Source organism: Myotis daubentonii, chromosome 8 (assembly GCF_963259705.1).
Source record: "Myotis daubentonii chromosome 8, mMyoDau2.1, whole genome shotgun sequence".
NCBI classification, from domain to species: domain Eukaryota; kingdom Metazoa; phylum Chordata; class Mammalia; order Chiroptera; family Vespertilionidae; genus Myotis; species Myotis daubentonii.
In genome coordinates, this window is record NC_081847.1 from 64,205,796 (window position 1) to 64,228,978 (window position 23,183).

General features: G+C 38.7%; 1 protein-coding gene across 4 annotated transcripts in view; it reads right to left on the reverse strand.

Annotated features, from left to right (window-relative positions):
* The window catches only part of PIEZO2 (piezo type mechanosensitive ion channel component 2), a 338,873-nt gene that overhangs the window by 212,072 nt on the left and 103,618 nt on the right, over positions 1-23,183 (reverse strand). For all 4 annotated transcript variants that reach the window (XR_009454151.1, XM_059706647.1, XM_059706648.1 and 1 more), the window contains exon 3: positions 1,836-1,961. Coding sequence is in view for 3 of the 4 variants with exons in the window: in XM_059706647.1 (XP_059562630.1) it covers positions 1,836-1,961 (126 nt within the window). In the remaining variant the exon portion in view is untranslated. The remainder of the gene's footprint in view (positions 1-1,835; positions 1,962-23,183) is intronic.

The following is a 23,183-nucleotide window of genomic DNA, read 5'->3' on the forward strand; positions in this document are numbered from 1 at the left end:
AAGGAATGAAGAACCAAAACATGTTTACAACATAGGCAAACCTTGAAAACATTATGCTTAGAGAAAGAAGCCAGACACAAAATATCACATGGTGCATAATTGTGTTTACATAAAATGTCCAGAGTAGGTAAATCTAATAGAAGCAGAAAGTAAATTGGTGGTTGCCTAGGGGTGGGTCAAGAGGGGATGGAAGTAACTGTTCATGGGCACATGGTATCTTTTTGGAGTGATGAAAGTGTTCTGGAATTAGATAGTGGCAATTATTGCACAACCTATAAACCACTGAATTAAGTGGGTGAATTTTCTGGTATATAAATTATATTTTAATTTTTAAAATAATAACCAGATCTTAAATAAAAAAACTCTGACCTCAAAAAAATGACCAAAATGAATACAAACTTTAACTCTGTAAAGTTTAGCTCTCTCAAGTTACCCAGTGACAGTTACTCAATAATTTATAAGTATGGTTTTACTAAAGAATCTCTCATTATGTATATGTTAATACTCTGATTTGTAAAGAATTTGACCTTATTTTATTTTACAGGGAAGCATAGATTTACTTCAAGTTACTTATACTTGCACTTATGAAGATCAGGAAATTTCAAACTCAGAAATGATTTCTTCAAAGAAAAACTGACAATTGAAAACTTATTATAGTCTACTAGAGACCCGGTGCACGAAATTCGTGCAGGGGAGGGGGGGAGGGGGGGCAGCCTCGGCCCGGCCTGCAACGACTCAAGTGTTCCGCGCCCAGCCTGGCCAGAGGCCCTCCGCGGCCGGGTGTGGAATGCTTGCCTCGTTGCCAGGGGAACGAAGCAAGCATTACCCCACCCCCGGCCACTCTGTGCCCTCTGCCCAGAGGCCCTCCGTGGCTGGGGTGGAACACTTGCCTCATCACCACAGCAACAAAGCAAGTATTCCACAAGGACAATCATGCTGCCTGTTCTCAGCTGCCCTCCTCCCACCCCCCCGGGACTAGGAGACTCCAGTGGGGCTGAGAGGATTGGGTGCCGCCATCTTGTGGCTATGGGCACTGCCATCTTTGTGACAGAATGATGGTTAATTTGCATATTACCCTTTTATTAGATAGTATTTCAATTATCTCAGTGTTTCTTGAGGCTTAACTTAAAACATCTGAATTATATCCCAACTATTTGAAATGCTTCTATTTTTTTTTGTTCAAATCACAATCATACATCCTTCAAAAACTTAAGTAGAATTGAACTGATGGCAGGTTAATTTTGGAAAGATGATACTATTTAGATAAAGCATACATGTGTTGAATTTTTATTATCACCACTTCAAAATATAATGCATATAAGACATTACTTTCCTATAAATAGGAACACAGAACTCCGAATTTTAAAAAGAAACTATATGTCATTACATTTTTCCCATAAAGACATATAAAATCTTTTTTATACTGTGCTTCAGAATAGGATTTAGGTCACTAAAGGGTATAATGGTATTCTACTTTTATATATTCTTATTTATCATGTTAGAAACTGTACATGTCTTATCTCATTAGCTGTACTGTAAGCTCCTGGGACTATATGTAAACGTTGATTTTTGGGGATTATGCCCAATGATAATGTCTTACATACAGATAGGGGTCTAATATCTAATATACATTGAAGATTCATTTAATTAAGTTGCTAGTATTACCCAGTTCTCCATGACAAAGTGTCTCTATATGCATATATAACATTTAGGATTGCCAAATGACCATAAGTTGTCATAAATTTGATAATATAATTATTACATAGATTGCTATGAGAGTTATGACACATAGCTTTATTGTGCACATACATAATCCAAAACACATTAGTACTCACAGTTGTAACCAGGTGCAATGTGGTGTTGAGCTTCGAGGCTAGCCAGCGTGATGTGAAAAATGATGTGCAGTATCAGGAAGGAAAGACTGGTGAAGCACAGAGACTTTAACAACCGCCCCGTGTGTCCTGAGGGGACAAAAGCACAGAGATTTTGAAAGAACTTAAGATGAAAGACACTCATGCTCACCTTTGTACAGTTCCACATAAAACATGTTTCTATATAATCTATAATGTAAACTGACTCAAGGTATATGAAGTGTAACAATTACCCCTTAATTATTAGTCTAAAGATAAAAGCTATCTTATTTCCTTTGAAAAAATTTACAGTTAACATTGATTAAAAATTCAATGTAAAAGAAACATGCTTTTCTATTAACATGATATTTACCTCAAAATGAAACCAAAAATTTTCCCCTAGCCCAGAAAATTATATAAGAGAGTTCTGCCATCTTTGAAGAAACAGATAATCCCTATCTAATAAAGGTAGTTTCAGAGAGTAGGAAAAAAGGGAAGTTTCCGAAAATATTTGCAAAGATAGATTAATTAGGTTTAAAATTAACATTATTTAGGTTTAAAATTAATATTAATTTCAAACCTAAATAAGTCTAGAAAAGAAAGGAAATTATAAGGCCATGTTACTTATAAACATAGCCACAAAATTATTTTTTTAAAAAAGATATTTTCTAACCAACTGAAACAGCATAAATAGTGATCAAAGACACTTGGTATGCATTCCACTTAACATATCACAGGTATACTGGTCAATGTTATAAGGTAAGAAAAACATAAAGAATTGAAATAACTAGAATTATTTGCAGATAAAATGATCAAATGGAATTACTTTTAGATAATATTATCTATATAGAAATGTCAATAAATCTACTGCCAATACAAGAAAATGATTCAGGCACAAGATCATCTTACAGAAATCAATACAGCCCCTGTACATTAACAATAATCAAATAAAAGACAAAAACACAACTTAAATTAGCAACAAAAGCTGTATTGTAATGATTTTGTCAATGTGTCAGTTGGCTAGACTACATTCCCCAATTATTTAATCAAATACTAATCTAGATGCTGGTGTAAGTTTACAGATGTGCTAATAGTCCCTAATCAACTGATTTTTTTCACAAATTTTATTTTTATTTTTTTTAATTTTTATTCCTTACAGAAACCTGCCCTATAAAGTTTGGACTTTCTTAGCCAGTTACATAGTCAATAGTATAAAACAATACCTATAGGTTGAACCCTAACTGATAAAAGTATCTCAAAATCAACCTTAATGAAGAAGACACAAGACCTTTATGGATAAAACTATAAAACTCAATAGTAAAACAAATAAGAATACCTGAGTAAATAAATAGATTTGTCATATTCATGAATCAGATGACTTAATATGATTTAAAAAAATGTCAATTTTTTCCAAATTTGATTTTATGATTTCAATGTAATTTTCAATTAAATAAGTGTAGAAACTTTCAGGCCTTCAGCAAACATATTTAAAAATACATATGAAAAGATTTTTTGAAAAAGTCAACAAACTTATTTAAAATATATCTCTGGAAGAATAAAAGTCTACAGATTGCTAGGTCAATTATAAAATTTTGAGAAATAAGACCAAAAGTGGGTGAGGTTTGTGTGTCTTAACAAACATTAAGGTGTGCTACAAACACGTAAGTTAAAACTAAAACAGACAAACAAATAGGAACTTTGATTCTTTATGGAGAAGGAAGAAAAGTCAAATGGAATATCATATGGAGCTCAGAAAAAAACTATATGAATTTGATAAATATCAAACTTTACTCCTTACATCAAGAGGAAAGAAGAGGCTATCTAGCAAATGAAAAATTGGTTTAATAAACACAGAAAAAAATACTGGATCCCTACCACAGAGGTGATCTCCATATGAATAAAGATCTAAATGTGAAAGGTAAAATTCTAAGCTAATAGTTGAAAATATGAGATAACTTTGTGCCATTTCTGGAAGATTGCCTTATAAAACAAGACCTAACAACATAAACTATAAAGCAGAGAGAGAGAGAGAGAGAGAGAGAGAGAGAGAGAGAGAGAGAGAGTTCTAACTGCATTAAGATTCAACAAATGCCACCATAAATAAAATTTACACACAAATGATTAGTTAGGACATCCAAGATGTACAAGAAATTAACATTTAGAATAGATAAAGAATGTCTGCATGTTAACAAGAAGAAAGATATAATACCAAAATACAAAAACCAGGAAAATATGACTGATTCTCAAGAGAAAAGACAATACAGTTAACCTTAAAATCACCCAGATGTTGAAAATAATTTAAAAATATCCATTATAACCACACTCCCTGAAGTAAAGGTAAGTGACCTTAAAAGGAATAGAAAAATCAAAGTTGTCAATGGAGAAATAGAAAGTATTTTAGAACTGAAAAATAACAATATATGAAATTTTAAAATTTACTTGATTGACTCAATAGTAGAATAGAGATAACGAGTGAATGAGTCAGTAAACTTGAAGAAATTAATAGAAGTTATCCAGTATGAATAACAGAGAGCAAACTATTGAAATAAAAATTAATAAGCTCTCAGGAACGTGAGGATCAAAAGGCCTAACATTTGTCACTAGAGTTATCAAAGGAGAAGAGAAAGACTGGTGCAAAAAAAAAAAAAAAAAAAAGAATAATAGCTAAAATGTCCCCAAATTTGGTAAAGACATTATTTACCATTAAATAAGCTTAGCAAACACCAAATAAGATGAACTCAAAGAAACTACTCAAAGACACATAATGACTAAAGAAAAGCAAAGGTAAAGAAAAACTCCTGAAAGCAGCAAGACAAAAATGTCACATAGATACGGGGGGACAACTATTTGAATATCCACATATTTTTTAACTATAAACTATGAAAACCAGGTTACAGAAGAACATCTTCGTTAAAGTTATGAAGGAAAAGAACTAAACTCAGAATTTTATAACCTGTGGACATAATCTTCAAGAATGAAGGCAGAAAAGACATTCTCAGTTGGAGGAAAACTAAGAGTATTTGTAACGAGGATATCGGCCCTAAAAATAAATGTTAAAATAGAGTAGTTTCTTCAGGCTGCAAGGAAATGGTACCAAAGGAAAACTTGGAACTTTAGTCTGAAGAACAACAGAACAGAAATGGATAAAAGATACTGTATACACACACACACACACACACACACACACACACACACCTAATTACAGTCATGCTCTAATTAATTCCTGGCATTTCCAGGAATGATCTCTATTTCTCTGGTTTCAGAAATATGTTGTGTGTACAGAAATAATTGAGGATATTATGTTGCCCATTTGTTTTGAATACTCACTCTTTTTTATACAAGAAATACAAATTATCCAAAGATATGTCACCTAATAATCACTCATAATTAGAAACATAAGAAAATTTGGCATATATTAAAAAGGATAAAAAATATGTATGGTTACATTGAGATGATTTGCAAAAATTACCCAGATAGATTCATAAAACAAGCAATTTTGGCCAGAATGACATGGTACCAAACTGTATATTTATACATTATTTTTTATTATTATTACAGTGTCAAAGCAGAAGAAATTTAATATTAATGGAAATAATAAATAAGGAAAGGAAGTACAGTTTTTTTCAATAAATTTTAACTTGGGTTTTATTAATCTACTTTATTTGTAATATATTTCCTCAAATAGAGCTTGCAAAAATAAACTATTGTTGCTTCATAAGTTGTATCTTTTCAATGCACAATGAGGTAAAATATAGACACCTTTTAGCTGGGAAGAGTGTGCTGAGACTTCAAAATAAATTAAGCAGTCAAGTTTTTAAGTGGACTATATGAAGTTGCTAATACTAACCATTTGACTGAAAAGATGGGCATTTCATTAATATCAAACTAACATAAATGGAGAGAAAACATATACATCTACTGAGTGTATTTGAAATATCATTGAGGTCATTCCAGCACTCCTAAAGGCCCTTTTTTGCTAAAAAGTGAATCACAGAGAGGCTTCTGGGAACACTACAAAAGCCAGCGGAAGAATGGATGACAAGTTCATTTCCCCTAGAGTTCTTCCCACCTTCACAAATTGTACTAAAAACTTCCAGTGAATGTCTCCAAGTGAAACTTGGAATTCCCCACTGCAGCCCACCTCTTAATCCTCCCTTGCAAAAGCTCAATTTTCTATTCCCAATATTTTTATTGGCACATTATTGGAGCCAACAGAGTTTTTTTTTTCCTTCTCCCCATTTGGATCTATCATTTATTACCCTGGCTTTAAGTGTTATTATTTAATAACTTTAAAAGTGTTATAATCTCTTCTAAAAGGTTCCCCCATAATGAAACTGACACCACAATCAGAGAGAAAAATGGTGCCAGAGAGAAAAACGATGCTTTGGGTGTACAGAGGAATGGGTAAGAGACAGGGTAAGAGACATGAAGGGACAGGGTAAGAGACATGAAGCTGCCAACCTCACAAGTGTCCACTCCAACTCCCCTTCTAAATTTATCATTCATGACGAGGTCTCATTTCTTCCTCAACACCGTTGACCCAAAGGGACCTCGAATATTACATACTGTGTATGGCCGACACTAGGGAATATTTATCTTATAATGTTAGTTGCTGTCCTGGGTTGGGTTATCAGGAAACAGACTCTGAGATCGAGATTGGGGTGCAGGAAGTTATTTGGGAGAGCCCTCTGCCACAGCACCAGTATGTCCAGGTGGGAAGTGAGGGAGGCAGGACTGAGTCAAGGGAGAAGATGGACAGAAATGCACTTGTAGGGATCCATCCATTGGTCCTTGGGGAGCTGTGGAGCCAGAGTGGCCTTTTAGAGTCCTCTAGAATTGAGGCAAGGGGTCTGAGCCTCACCCCAACCCCCACATCATTGACCAGAAATTAGATATGAGCTGCCTCTAGATATGGGCACTACTTACTGGTAGTCAATGGAGTTAAAAACAATTTTGGCTGTGAGCAGTCTTAATTCAACAGCAAGATGTCTCTCATAAGTGCCACAGTAATGGAGGGAACTTGGGTTGGCACCCCACAAAACCACTGGCTCATCATGTTCTAGACTTTTATGTCCTCAGCTAGAGCATAAACATCCTGTAAGCAGCTTAGCAGGTGCCTCATGGCTAAATATCTATGGGACAGGAAGCAGGCCAAGGGGATGCAGCAGCCAGGACTTACAACTCCGGAAAGTTTTGGGGCCTGGGAACGCCAGGTGTAATTCTTATTTTGTGGTACCTCTTTTGCTCTAAACATATAGAAATAATCGATAAAATATGAAGCAGACCACCAGGAAGACATACCAGACACCAGCATGAGAGAAATACCACTAGGGTCAGAAACAGAAGAGAAGGCAAAGCTGTCCAGGCTGGCCTTGGCGCAGGCAATGGAAATCAAAGTTGGCTTTCTGGTGAGCATTGAATTACATGCTCAGTATAAATAAGGAGACAAGTGTTAGGAAGACAGATTCAAACGAGGGTTTGGGTTACAAACCAAGCTTCACAGATTTTACAAGGATTCTAGAAAAGACTCTGCTCTTGACCACTTTATGATCTATGGTTTACAAGGAGCTGTATGCTTAGTGAGGAGGGAAACCTTAGATATGACCGACTGAGCAAGCTTCAATCAGCAACATCATCAAAGGACAAATCTCTGAACCACTAGGATATGACTTAGTTCTCCACTGGGGACCCATGTGTTCAGATGGGAACAACTGCAGAAGAATTATACAGAGAGAGAAGCACAGGGGTGTGGAGAAAGAGCAAGAGAGAGGAGAGACTGAGAAAAAAAATTTCTTGTTCCAAACAAATCATAATTTAAAAAAAAAACAACCACACACACATAAAGCTAGAAAAGATGATTGGTAAATGAATTCACCTAAAGTAAAAATGAAAATTATGAAACATACTAAAAATGACTTAAAACTAAGTTGCTTAAGGTCCTCATAATGATAAATAAATAAAATCCTGAAAAGTAAACAAAAAAGATTATTTTGAAATAGAAATAATACAGATGATACTAAAAAAGCGATTATATGCCTTAGAAATTAAAATATAGTCATTTAATTACTAAAATAGATCAATAGATAAGTTAAACCTTAGATTGGCTAGAAACAAAGATAAGTTTAGTGAATTGGTTGACAGTACGGAGGTCGTGGAGAACTCAGCACAAACTAACAACAAAATCGGGAGCAGCAGTGGGAAGACATGGATAGTAGATTGAGAGAATTTGACAAACGCCATTAGAATTCCAGTATAGCCGCATAGAGAGTGGAAGATATATTTGATGTACTGTGTGTAAGTGGGAGACAGCTTGTCAAAGACGACACAGTCTCTAGCATAGAACAAGAACATATTGTACCCTTGATATTATACAAGCTATTGAGAAGCAGAGAAAATGCCAGGCGCGTCATAAAGATGGTAAAAAAAGAAATCGGAAGTAACATTTTTATTTAAATTAATTAGAAACAATATATGTAAAAATATACTTGCACATGTGTGTATATAGGTTGGCAGAAGTCAAAGTCTTCAGCAAAATTGAAAAGCCTAGGTCCTCTAGCTCCCAGGCCAGAGAGGAATCATTTCAGGCAAGAATACAATTGTGCCATTGTAGTGCAGAAGTAGTCCCGATGACGTGTAAACAGACCAGTAATGGCCCTGTCCCAGTAAAGCCTTATTTATGGACAGTGAAATTTGAATTTCAGGTAATTTTCATATGTCATGAAATAATTTTGATATGTTGTAACCATTTCAGTGAGCTCACAGTCCATACAAAACAGTGGTGGGTACTGGCAGATTTGGCCTGTGGGCTGCAGTTTGCTGCCCCTGGCCCTAGCTGAAGAAAGCTCACTTGAAAGCAAAACATTCGTAAGTACGTATAGAGAAGCAGAAAGGATTGTGCTTTTATATTCCAGAAACTTCCTAGTAGGCATCCCACTGATCCCATATGTCCGAGGGTCATTCCCCATTTACGGAGCACAAACAAAGCTGAGTGCTGACTCCTTCACACCAGGTCATAAACACTGGCTCTACTCTTGGCACTCACCTGGCTCTGTTCCCTGAAAAAGACCTCTCAAACATGTACTTTCTCTAATCTCACCATTTCCAAAAAGGAATCAGGCCAAAAATCAGAACTCAAGTAGTAAAGCTATGCCTACCTCTTAATCCTCTTAATATTATGAAGGAGTTGTTTTGTTGTGATGTTTTATTAGCGGAAAAAAATATCCAGGAAGAAACCATGTATAAATGACATTGTTATAATAGCCTGGTCATTCAATAACAGGAAAGGAATAAAGGAAAGACTAGACAATATAGGCATGCCATTTGCCAGGAAGCTGCAGTTCACATTCTCCAAGTCTGTTCCATGCAGATTGCTGGGGGAAGGGACGGGACCATAGACGCATGCATAGGTAGGTCTGGGTGATATGGGAAGTGCTTAATGGTCAGTTGCACCTGGGAGCAAATCCATAGCCAGAATAGGCATGGCCACTGCAAGGGAGAGAAACCTGAATATTTAAACTCCTGGACAAAGGAACATTCTCTCTTGGTTCTCTCTCTTGCTACTAGCTCCAGACTCCTATAGTGTTGCAGGGGGCGAGCTCCCCTGCACTAGGCCACATGGCTCACGGCCATGTGGACTCCACATAATGGACTAATGGACTGTGGGTAGCATAAGGCTGTACAGGACTCAGTTCCACCATGAAACGGACAAGCTGGGCACGGGCCCTACTAATGGCTCTACTGGAACCCTAGCTACACCTTTTTCAGGACTGGATTAAGGGGCACGGACTTTGAAACCCAAGAAATATAATTCCATGCCAATAAAAATCATTCATTCTCCCGTGGGGGGCCTCCAGAAGTTCTCATTCCAGCAGTACCCAAGAACCCCACTCCACTATGGTTGGGGAAACTGGACCCACTGATTTCTCCAGCAACATAAATAAGTGCACTTAAAATTTCCTGCTAAAGTTTAAAAAGACAAACTATGGAAAAGAACCCAAACTGAGTCCTTAATTTTAAGGCCCCAAATAAAATGTCTTTCCTTGCACATTCTCATAGCCATCGATGGGTGGATTTAGCAGAAAACAGGACAATACAAATATCCAATGCAATATAAAGAATAGTCTTTAGTAGTTTCAATGGACTAACCAGTCCCATACGAACAGAGGAAGGCATTTCCAAGTGCAGTGGGCACTGGGGCTTCCTCACGGAATGGCCAAGCCTTGGCATGAGGTCAAGGGCAGCCTCAAGCAAGCATAGATTCAAACCCAGGAGACAAAAGGTTGCGTGGCTCACTGCAGAGCCATCCATCCCAGTGATGAGTCTGGACCAGGGGTGGGCAAACTTTTTGACTCGAGGGCCACAATGGGTTCTTAAACTGGACCGGAGGGCCGGAACAAAAGCATGGATGGAGTGTTTGTGTGAACTAATATAAATTCAAAGTAAACATCATTACATAAAAGGGTACGGCCTTTTTTTTTTTTTTAGTTTTATTCATTTCAAACGGGCCGAATCCGGCCCGCGGGCCGTAGTTTGCCCACGGCTGGTCTGGACCCTGCCCTTCCATTTCTTCCTTCTGCGGGCAGGACGGCACTGGGAGGCTGAATGGTGAGAGAGGTGTGAGGATGTGTATGGTATTTACCAGAGCACTGAGAAAAGTTTTCATGTAAAAGTGAAACCTCTGAATTGGGGCTTTTTGCCAATTCAGTAGACAAACTATAAGACTAAGGGAAGAGATAGTCACTATTTTGTATTGCTTTTACTATTTTTTTAAACCACGTTATGATTTCTGCAACTTGATCCTAAACAACTGATGGTTCCCATGGTTTCCTGCCAAGGCCTGAGAGGAGTGGGGTGTGGGTGTGGGCTTGTCCCTTGCAGAAACTCTGACTGCAGACTTTCCTGCAGGGATGTCTTGCCCACGCCCCTGTGAGTTAGTTCTTGGGGATCTGAATCTGACACATGGGAGGAGCTGTTGCTGGTGTCACCCCAGCACTGGGAGTGAGGAGCCAGCTACAGCTCCCTGGTTCCCTTTGGAAGGAAATCCTGCAAATATCAGAGGAAAACAAAAAGAGAGAACTAACGTAGCTACTGGATTTGGCTCTGAAATGCCCCACTCCACGGCGGGGTCTGAGATTTCACAAATTTCTCTGACTGCGTTGACCCTCCCCCATATTTACCTTCAAACAGACCACAGAGCAACTTCTCTAAATCAGGGAGTAGCCATTGGATAATAAAAAAGCCTATTTCTTAGACAATTCAAAATATCAGAGGTATGGTTTGATGTGCATACTTTTATTTTCAGCCTAGTTGCCTTAGAGAGTTGAGTTCGAGAAGCTACAGAAAGGAGAAAATACGAAATGAACAAATAATACTCAAGAAAAATCTGCTCTCCTGATCAAGCTGTCAGAATCAGAAGGTAGGATTTTTTAAAGAAATTTTGAGGTGAATGAATCTCATTTCTGTGAACTTCAGTTATCTTACTAATTGATTGTTCAAGAAAGGAAAAGGCACCCTTCTGAAATTCCTTTCCCTGAACTTGCTCCATTCAACACATGGTTTTGTTAGAGGAGAATCCTGGCCGACACATTGCTCTGAATAATTGGCGCGTGCACTTCCTAACGCTGACCAGACTGTAAGTGTCTTGAAGGTAGGAGCCAAATATCACACCTCCCTAGACACTCCCAAGTGCCTCGCACAGCACTCTGCACATTAGAGACCCCGTTAAATGGTCACTGAAAGGACAGCGTAATAAATAAAAATCACATAAAGGAGAAAAGGTGGTTCTTGTGCACGCATCTCAATACATGTTGGCAGGAACATTTAGCGTCAAGCCAACAAGAAGTCCTCGTACTTCTCGCGATTTTACTAGGTCAGTTCGCCAAATTCTGCACCAAGGGACCTACAAGAGGTAATGAATGGGGGGAAACAATTAGGTTATTGAGCCCATTCCCTCCAAGGCAGGCTTATTCCCCGTGGAGCATTCTTCCAGCAATTAGCTTTAGATGCCTCCTGCACAGTTATCCTGCAATTCCTTTAGGACACAATGAATTTGACTCTGAAAAACGTCTACCCTACTGCGCTTCATGTTGTTACACCCCACATAACTTTGCCTTTGTCTTTTTCCCTTTCACTTCTGTTCTGAAGAAGTCTAGCGCTCTCCATTTTTGGAGTGTCAGGCAGGAACAGTGTATAAGGAATTTCTCCCTTCAGCTTTATGTTGATGGACCTGCAGAACCGTGGGTGCTGGGGGTGTCACCACACACCTGAGAGAGGCGCTCATCAAAGGCAGGTGTGGGTTAGGGACTGCCACGGTGCTTCCACTGCTCACTACCTTCATCGAGCTTTTTTCACATCCGCTTTTCCCCCGGCAGGGGATGCCCAGCTTAGCTGGCCAGGGCTGTCTTTCTGTCCTTGCTAACTCATCACGAGAGACTCTGTGTGCTCTCTTGTCTATTCCCACAGGGAACATGCACCAGGTGACTGTGACTAACTGCCTTGTGACCTGCTGCGCTCATTCGCTCTAACCCGAGCTTCCTCCTCAGGCTGGGGGCCAGGTGGGCGGGTGTCAGCCAGCACTGCCTTCTGTCTGTTTGTGCTCACAAGCAGCAGAGTGGCTCATCTGCAAAGGGGGTCTCGGTAAAAGGCGTCTGTTATCCTCAACTTCTCTCCCCAAAAAGAGCCTGGCAGATTTTTAAAACCCAGTCTTTTCATTAACTTTTCATACTGGTTACAATGGTAATTTTTGTTTAACTGGCAAACTATCAAGAAGACAATGCAATTTCTCTTTGTAGCTCCTACATGCCTATCTCCTTCCTTTTGCTCAGGCCTCAGATCAGATGTTCAGAACGTCCCTGGCCACCCAAGCTGGCACAGACACCGTGCTCCAGGGGTCCTTATCATAGTATCCCGCGCTGCACACCTCAGTATTTGCAATGACCTCATTTATTGATTTCTTTTTTACTGCCTGTCTTCTTTAAATGGAAGCTTCATGAGGGCAAGTGGCCATTTTGTCCTGCAAGGTTATCACTGTATTCCCAATGCATAGGAAAGTGCTTCTCGGACAGTTAGCACACAATATATATTAGGTAAATTAATAAAAAGTAACAGTGAACCTAAAAGTCATATGGTAATGTTCAGCTGTTAGCACAGCCACATGGAGAACACAATGTAAAATCCTTCATCTTCATCAGGACGATAGTATATGGCAGGGGAAGAAATAGGATAAACTTGTCTCCTCGGAGTTAAATTCACTGAAATAAAAAATTCACCTGGGATCAGCCTTGCATTCACACACCTACAGCAGCCAAGTTCACAAATCTCTCCTTCCCATCATCTTCAAGTTCATTCATCCTCTTCCTTTATCTCTTCCCCCTTCTCTCTCTCTCTCTCTCTCTCTCTCTCTCTCTCTCTCTCTCTCTCTCTCTCTCTTACCAAACTTTAAGATGCTATCCTTTCAGCTGTATCTGTTACTTGAATCGAGGATATTCCTGGTATGAAGATCCCTCGCTCATAGTCTAAAATGACCTTAAAACCTATTTCTTACGATCTTATCTTTTTTTTTTTTTTCATTTTAACCAGGACGTCTATCACTTAGAAAATAAAAATAAAGTGTCCTCAGAAATAAAATGGTAAATTGAATGCCCAGACTTAGTCATAATACACTAATTTATTAAGGGAAATTAATATATCTAGCCATAGGTTACACATTTTTAACATAAAAGCATTAAGTCACTTGGCTAGTCAGAATAAAGTGAAATATTTAGTAAAAAAAATTTAGCATAAATATTTAGTAAAAAAATTCAATGAGTTTTGGAAAATGTTTGCATCTGTGAAGCCACATGACAAGATCTAGAACTGCCTTCAGAGAAAGTATCTCCCTCCTCACTTGGCGAGTGCAATGAGTATTGGACAAAGGGGCCACAGTGTATATACAGAGAAATACATAAGCCTGGAACTCCTTCTGCCAACACCTTCCTATTAATCACTCAGTGGGCATCAAACTCACTGAATTTAGAAATGTCCTTTTTTTAAAAAAAAAGAATATTTTTGTGAGATCAATTAGAAATTGTCAAACTACTTCTGCCTTCTGTGCCTGCAATATGCATTCCCACCACAGCAGTGGCCTGGTGCTAATCACCCAAGACACTGTCTCTGCATTGGAAACAGGCCAACCACACCACGGCTCCAGGTTCTGCCCAACCAAAAACCATCAAAGCAAATCCCAGCACATGCCTTTGTCTTAATTGGTTCAGTGGCTATTAACTCTGGTGACTGCCTCCTTTCCTGGCCACCTGTATATTCTATGGCCAATGGTGAGTTACTCAGTTCCTCAATCACTTGCCTATGAACATCTGCTCTTTTTGGGGGGATTATCTGGTTTCTGTCACATATCCCAACTTTTGACCCTTGGTAACTGATAGACCAGATCCTCTAGCTCTGAACTTATGGGTCCCATATCACTTTTATGGTCCACAGTTCCATCTTTGGCATATCTCTTAAGCATTCTCTCATCCATTCTAACATTTGCTGGCTGCATACTATACAACTGCCAGTATTATAATGGTTGTTATGGTGACCAAGGTAAACAATATACAGTCCCAGTTCGGGAAGTACACACATTTCCAAAGGGGTAAGGAGCCAGCTAGCTGATTTAAGGGTAGAAAGGATGACAAGTGTTCTGAAGGCTTAAAGCTCAAAGAAGTGTGTGCTGCTCTTCACAAACTTAAAGATTACCTGGTATAAATATTTTGGAACCCTCCTGCTATGGACGATAATAAATCTCTCATCTAATCAATTCAATAGGGAAATGAGCACAAAAACTTTTTCATGTAATATTAATTGCTTTTATTACCTTCCTATATTATCCCTTCAACTGTGTAGAGGATTAAATTTGCTACATAACTACTTGTGTGAGTCCTTCAAAATCTCTGAAATTTTTTCTTTTGCTATAGAAAATCAAAACAGAAATTGTGGTGGTGTTCTTTAGGTGTAGTTGTTATTTAACTGGACAATGCACATCAAGGGTTCTCACTAAACAATGTTTGGCCAATTGGGGATTCTCTGAGGCATGTGGGGATTCACAGGAATTGCTGTTCATAAAAATTACTGGGGGGAGGGGGTCTTACATTGCACTGTGCTGGGTCAGAAAATGGGTGTATTTTCAAAACTTCTCAAGTAATTCCATAGCAAGCCAGGACTGAGAACTACTGTGCAGAAAGTTCCCGATCAGGAAAAGATCGGCTTGACTAAGCAAGTAGACTGGTCAAGGGAGGTTGTGGAAGTGCTGTATGTGTTAATTTTTAAAGATTTTTCCAATTCTGTTGCATTCAGACAGACTAATAATATAAATGGGGCACGGGAAAAATAAATGTTGTTAGTTAGGGGCTGAATTGTTTCCCCTTCCAATTCTTATGTTGAAATCCTAATTTTCAGTGCCTCCCACTATAACTGCATTTGAAGATAGCATGGCTCAATGGTTGAGCATCGACCTACGAACCAGGAGGTCACAGTTCAATTCCCAGTAAAGGCACATGCCCAGGTTACAGGCTCTATCTGATCCCCAGTATGTGGCATGGAAAAGACAGCCGATCAATGACTCTCTTTCATCATTAATGTTTCTATCTCTCTAGCTCCCTCTCCCTTCCTCTTTGAAATTAATAAAAATATTTTTTAAAAAGATAGGGTTTATCAGGAGATAATGCTTCCTGTAAGTTAAAATGAGGTTCCAGGGTTGGGGCCCTAATCCAATATGACTGGTGCCCTTATGAGATGAGAGTAGGACACAGACACACAAAGGGACAACCATGTTAAGACACAGGAAGAAAATGGCCATCTGGAAGCCAAGGAGAGGGGCCTCAGAAAAAACCGACCCTACCAACATGTTGATCTCCGACTTCCAGCCTTTAGAACTGTGAGAAATAATTTCTGTTGTTTAAGCCACATACTTTTTGGAACTTCGTTAGGCAGCCCTATGAATACATGTAGGCATTGCATGAAAAGAAAAGATTATGAAGGAACTTCTAAACTTCCACGGTTTTTGTAATCATTAGATCCCTAGCCAAAAGCGTATTTCAAAGTGTGCTGTAGCTTTAATTCAATAAATATGTAGCAGATACCTACTAGACGCCAGCTTGTGCTAGTGCTATGAACAGCAGCTGAGTTTGAGTAGCACACAAACCATATGGGAAATAAAGGCCCTCAAAGAGGTCATTACTATACACTTTGGTTTTGAAAGTTGTAAAATCGAGCCATTCAAAATGCTGCCTGAGTGCTCCCCAAGGTCCTTGCAAGATAGTGATTTCATGCTCATAAAATGCTCTGAGGAGGATAACATGCTCTACAAAACTCAGGTGTGACAGACACCTAATCACACAATTCCCTGGAAGCCAAACTCTGACTCTGCACACTTCACATAAGTCCAGAGTACCTCTGGGAACAGAAATGCACCAAGGAAGCAAATCTTCACTCAAAGTGCACAGGAATTAAGTCACTGACTGATCCAAGGTGTCTTCACTCTAACCCATAATTATTCTCTCTGTTTTCTCTGAACAATTCATCAAATTAGACTGGGTAGCTTTGAAAAAAATGGGCAATCTATAATAATAAAAGCATAATATGCTAATTAGACCAGATGTCTTTCCTGATGTCCTTCCAGACGACATTCCAGATGAAGCCAGGGCTGAGAGGGAAGCCCGGGTCCCGGGTGCCAGAGGGAAGCCAGTGCTGGCAGCCCGGGAAGGAAGGCCTACTCTTGCATGAATTTTGTGCATTGGGCCTCTAGTAAACTATAAGTGGGCATCTGTGGGTCATTAAATAATGCAAGAATCTAAGTATATTGACCATTATTTTGCCTCATGGTAGCTGCCATGAGGTTGGGGCTCCTGTCTATCTCCTATGTATGTATGTATATATTAGTCCAAAGAAGACTTGATCCTAAAAGGAAGCCCAATAAATATTTTTTAAAAGAATAATTATATTATGAAAATCTTCCTAATGAATAGACAAATAGTTGAATATTAGGTTAGTTTTTAAATGCATTGAATTCATTTGTTCTGCAACATCTATTCATTGTGCATTTACAATAGACATTATGCTAGCTAGTGTGAAAAGAAACAGAGAAGGCATAGCCACTAACTACAAGCTGCCACCTCCAGTCTTTTAGTCATAACATGCAAGAAGCCTCATAATAGACTGAAAGGAAGCAGGACTTGGAAACTTTTAAAACACATTTTCTCTCTCTTTGACATTTTATTTTTCAAATTAATTTTTTTATTTCTTCTTTCATCTACTAGACACGAAATTTTTTTGCATTTTATCTTTATTTCCTATAGCTGTACTTTTTAAAAGGAGCCTTAATTCAACTATACTACCAACAATTGAACAACGTATTAAAGTTAAGGTTAAAAATATGAGAATCAAGCTAATATTACCTGGTAACTAAAATCCATTATACTGGAATTTGGCTTTTTTTTTCTTATATAAATCAAAGGATGAATGCATGCTAGATCCTTTCCTCTTATAGTATATTTAAACTTAGATACATTTAAATATTACCTTCACATAGCTAATGAAGGCCTTATTACTGTATGTAATAGGACAATGTTTATATTTTAAATATGCTAGCTAATTTTACTTTCATACTCATATTTAACAGAATTAGACTTTTATTTTAAACAAAACATAAGACTTTGCAATGGGCATGCATATTTCCCTTCTATCACTCAACTGCTATACCTTCATAAGAAAGATTCACAGCCCGGACAGCCCATTCATTGCCTTAGGAGGAACAGACATGAAAAAACAGTTAGCTGCTCTATGACTTACATTTCCAAGGAAAACTAAACCCACAATCCTTGATGTATCTAGGATCATCAAAAAACTTAAATATAAACATGTATATAATTGAAAACAGGCACATTACCAATGTATTCCATTGTTCTTATCCCTTTACAAAAGGAAAATAAAGAAGGTGTAAGGGAGAAGTTAGCAGATTGTGTTCTATTCTTAAAGGTAAAATATTTTCAAGGACATATAAACCTGAATGATTGTTTCTTATAATTTCAGAAAATCGTTTTCAGCATCCTTTTCAACTTCCTTAAGTGCTCCATTATGGCATCTAAACGTCTACCAAAGCATCTACCCACAAGGTTAATGAGCACACTTTTTGTCAAGTATAACACGTCCATAAGCTAATGGTACAGGAATCATCTATATTCCTAGCACTTATGACACTTACAGCAGTCCAGTCCTTGTTTACCTCTTATCTAATCTCCATAGACTCTGTGAAAAGCCTATTATACTACTCGAGATTCTAACTTTTAATTAAGCTTAATTTCTACTTAATAATTAAATAGATGTAAATACTTTTGTGGGTAATTTAAATGTAAATTTCTGATTTTCATTGTACACTTAGGGGATGCCAGCTCAGGTAGTGATTGAAGTCATGAAACCAAAAAAAATCTTAGAAGAAACCATAGGCAGCAAAATCTCAGACATCTCTCATAGCAATATGTTTACCAATACATCTCCTAAGGCAAGGGTAACTAAGAGGAAAATAAACAAATGGGACTACATCAAAATAAAAAGCTTATGCACAGCAAAAGAAACCATCAACAAAATGAAAAGGGAGCCCACTGCATGGGAGAACAGATTTGGCAATGGTACATCTGATAAGGGGCTGATTTCCCAAAATATATAAGGAACTCATAACTTGCAGTGTTTGGCCACATGCATGCAGATTTTATGTTTATTTCACTTTTTCTTCTTAAGGTTGTAATTGGCAGATGTTCATCATTTCACTCTCAGAGCCTTCTGTAATTTCCTTCTCCCCTCATTACTGACTTTTAACGTGGCCACTATGATGTTTAAACATGGAGTTGGGAGAGATGCGGGCAAGCTGAGAGAAGGTTGGGGAGACCACATAGTTGGTAGCAGTTAGAAACAATCTCCGATGGAAGAATCAGGCACACCCAGCATGGAGACAATTCTCACCAGAAAGTGGCCAACACATTCACGCATCAGAATGGCTTTCCAGGTGACGAGAGATGAAATTTAACTTTGAGATTTTCCCAAAGACATAATTGAGGGAAGTTGCTGATGTTATCAAGAGACATGTTTTTGCTCTCTAAGGCAAAATTTTCTAAATGGCAAATGGATGGACTGTCCTGGAAATCAGTGAGTTCCTTATCTTACTGGAAGTGTTCAAGTAGAAATTGAATGATCTGTTCATGATAATGGAGGAACCAAGCATTAAGAAGGGTGTTGCTCTAGAGATAACTTCTCCTGTCGCCTATACTTCTGAAAATTGATGGTATTTTTAATACTCAAAATAAGTGCAAATATCCTCATCATAATGCATTTCATTACAAGTGAACACAATCATTAAAGCATGAATGCTTTTTATGCGCATTCTCTAGGTGTGTGTAGTATATATAATCATGCAATATCTATTTCAGTCATTACAAGGAATGGAAAATGTATTATCAAAGTTTATACCTATTTAGTTTCTCAGTGATTATGGTAGCTGCCTTGCAGAAAGATGCCTAAGTATAAATGAGATGGTATCATCTACAAACAGGAATGCTCTTCACTCTGCCTGGAACACTCTCCCTTAAGAGTTTTTGCACTGATGGATTCTTTTCATTCTCAGATTAGGATTCTGAGTTCAGACAGACTACTTTTTAAAAATTGATTTATTTTAGAGAAGGAGAGGAAAGGGGAGAGAAAGATTGATTTGTTGTTCCACTTATTGATGCATTCATCAGTTGCTTCTTGTATGTGCCCCGACCAGCGACTGAACCCACAAATTTGGCATATCGGGATGACGCTCTAACCAATGGAGATAACCAACCAGGGTTTCAGACAGACGCTTGTATCAAACCAACAGCTTAGGCATTGTATTAGCTTCTTGTGACTGTCATAGCAATGTACTACAAACTGCGTGGCTTAAAACAACAGATATGTAGTGCCTCACAGTCCTGGAGGCTAGAAGTCCACAATCAAGTTGTCAGCTGGGCATGCTCTCTCTGAAGGTTCTAGGGTAAAATCGTCCCTTGCCTTTTTCAGCTTCTCGTGGTGGCCAGCGATATGTACTGCCCCTTCTCTGGCAGCTGCAGCACTGCAGTCCGCCTCGGTCATCACTGGAGTTCTCCCACTGAGTGTGGCAGTGTGTGTCTGTGTGTCTGTGCATATTTGTGTCGCCATGTCTCTTCTCTCTTCCTATAAGGGCACCAGTCATATTTAATTAGGGCCACCCTACTCCAGTATGACGTGATCTTAACTAATTACACTTGCAATGACCCAATTTCCTTTTTGAAAAAAATTGTGTTCTATTGCCCAGCCAGCGTGGCTCAGTGGTTAAGCGTCAACCTATGAACCAGGAGGTCACGGTTTGATTCTCAGTCAGGGCACATGCCTGGATTGCCGATCAATGATACGCTCTCATCATTGATGTTTCTATCTCTCTCTCCTCCCTACCTCTCTGAAATAAATAAAAATATATTTAAAAATATACATTTTATTTATTTGAGAGGGGGGCGGAGTGAGAAACATTAATTGGCTGCCTTCTACACACCCCCTACTGGGGATTGAGCCTACAACCTGAGCATGTGCCCTGACAGGGAATGGAACTGGTGACCTGTTGGTTCATGGGATGATGCTCAACCAACCAAGCCATAGGGGTCAGGGCCTCCATTTTTAAATAAGATCACACACTGAGTACTGGGGGTGAGGACTGGAAAATATTTTTTGAGGGACATAATTCAAACCATAATAGGAATCTTAAATATATCTAAAATGAAGCTATGAGCTATCCCAAAACACATGCTAAGCTATTGATTTAATTCAGTAAATGTCACTACAATCTATCCAGTTGATCAATATAAAAACTCAGAAGAAATCCTTGACTTTCCTGCCTCCATCATAGTCCCCTTTGATTCCATCAGCAAAACCTGCTAAATTGATTTTATCTCTGAAGTGAACATTAATCCACTCCTCCCCCATTTCCACTGACATATGCACTGAGAGTAAGCCCAAGCCCCTGCCCCCTCTGCCCTGGACTGTGGAAGGCAATAGGAATCTCCTTGTTAACCCATGCATTTTCCATAGAGATCTTTTAAAAACATAAATCTTCTCATATAATCTCCTACTCCAAGAGATAGCACTGAGAATGAAATGAAAACTCCTTACCAAGACCTACAAAGCCCCAATGCCTTCCTTTCCACTCGATCTCACATTGGCCCCCATCATCCTCTGGGCTCCTTTTCACACCATTAGAACAGGTAAGCTTTTCTGTTACCTGAGAGCTTTTGCACTTCCTGTGTGATGACCACATCCCTTGATTTTCAGCATGAATGGCTGGTTCTCTTCCCTCCAGTTTGGGTTTAAATATCTCCTTCTCAGAGAGGTCTGCCAATATCATACCACATGAAACATTTTTTCTAGTTTCTCCTATGACCTTGAACAGTCCCATTTGTGGCTCCCTTGTATCAGTATTTCCTATCAGTGCCCTTGCCATGCTTCATGCTGGGCAGAATTCTATAGTTCTCTGCCCCAAGACACACAAGTGAGCAAAAAATGCTGATTTTTGTCTGACACGGAGATATTGTGATTGTTTGTTATGCAGCAAAAGATTATTGATACACTTTTGACCCTACCACCCTGTTTATTTTCTTCATAGCACTAATTATGATCTGTAATGAAATTATTGACTTGACTATGTCCTTGTTTATGAGTTCTCACTAGACTAGAGAGTCATGCCAGGAAGACAGGAGACATCTCAGCACTGAATATCCAGGCCCTAACACTGTGCCTGACATATGCACAAACCCCCTTGTGTAACGGATACATGAATTCCCTTCAGGGCTGGTTTTATCTATTCTTCATCCGACCCAATATTGCACTTTTTTTAAAAAAAAAAATGCTTTTTATGAAACAAATTAGAAACTTCAATTTCCTAGTTTTCAAAGTTTGGTACTTGGGGGCTGGTATAAAAAATAACCACACAAATCCTTTTCTCAGCAAGAAAAAAACAACACAGAAGAGATCACTTTCAAGAAGATTAGATGTGACTTTTAATTATACTTTATGCAATTCCATAGTTTGTAATACTTGACCTCAGTCCTTCTCTGTCTGATGGGATCCATTAACATCTCAGAATCACCATCAGAGCTCTAAAGCTCCATTCTTGATGATTCAACAGCTTCACCAAGTGATTTCCTGCAATAACATTTCTGCTTGACTTAAACTGAATTGGCACTTGGGGTATAATTATTTCCCATCACTAGGTCAAGGCAAAATGCAAAATTTTGACTTGCACTTTTACAGACCAGTTGTTTCCCTGGCTATGCCTGGCACTGATGAAGTCCTGTATTTTTCTAGAAAAATAAATTCTCACCGCTCTTGGGGTTGTGGACAAGATTGTGGAAGACAACCACTGTCCAAACTGCCCAATAGTTGCAGAGTAGTATTTTGAAAATATCAAAATCACAGGTTTCTAGCAGTTTGCTAACCACTAAATAGAAGTTAGCAAGAAGGGACAGGCAAAATGATCCTTTATACCTCATAAAGCAAGCCCTTTCTTTTCAAACAATTACCGGGTCTCACTGATACAATCCTTCCTAGAGGCCGGAGGCTTCGCAGGCAGCTTGAAGAACACTTAAAATTCATAGTTGCTGCCCTGCTACTCTATTCTTCTATCTTACACTTCAAGTTACTGCCTGTTATCTTCCAATTAAAAAAACACACCAAAAGGAACAAATATAAACCCTAAAGAAAATCAAAGAAACTCCAGAAGTGAAAAGGTGAGAAAATAGATGGGGATTAAAAACTATTTCATTACTCCAAGTGGACATTCTTGCTTAGCAGAGAAGCACGACATGTGTGGCTCTGCCATAGGAAATAGATTTTCTGGGCAAGGCAGAGAAACCCTAACTCCACTGAGGGGGCTGTAACAATCTTCTGTTCCTAATGAAAGAAACTCCAATCATCTCCACCTGTCTCCAAACCACACCATCTCATCCAGTTCAAATGTCACAACCCCACTCAAAGGTGCTGGTCACAGGTATGAAGGGGATGGCCAACTCCACCCCCAAAGAACTCAAATGGGCTTTTCATGGAGCCAAATGAAGGTGTGATGTTCTCACCTTCTAGTCTCTTCAACTCTGGAGAAAACAATTTCTTTTCCCTTCAACAAAAGCAGGGTGCAACTTGCAGTCCATGCAGTCTGGATGCTCTGCAAGAATTGCTCATTTTCTCCTCCTCCCCATATCCAGGGGCTCAATGTGCTTGCTTTGCTGGTGGAGGCGTTAGGAGTGTAAGCTGAGCTTCTGAACATAT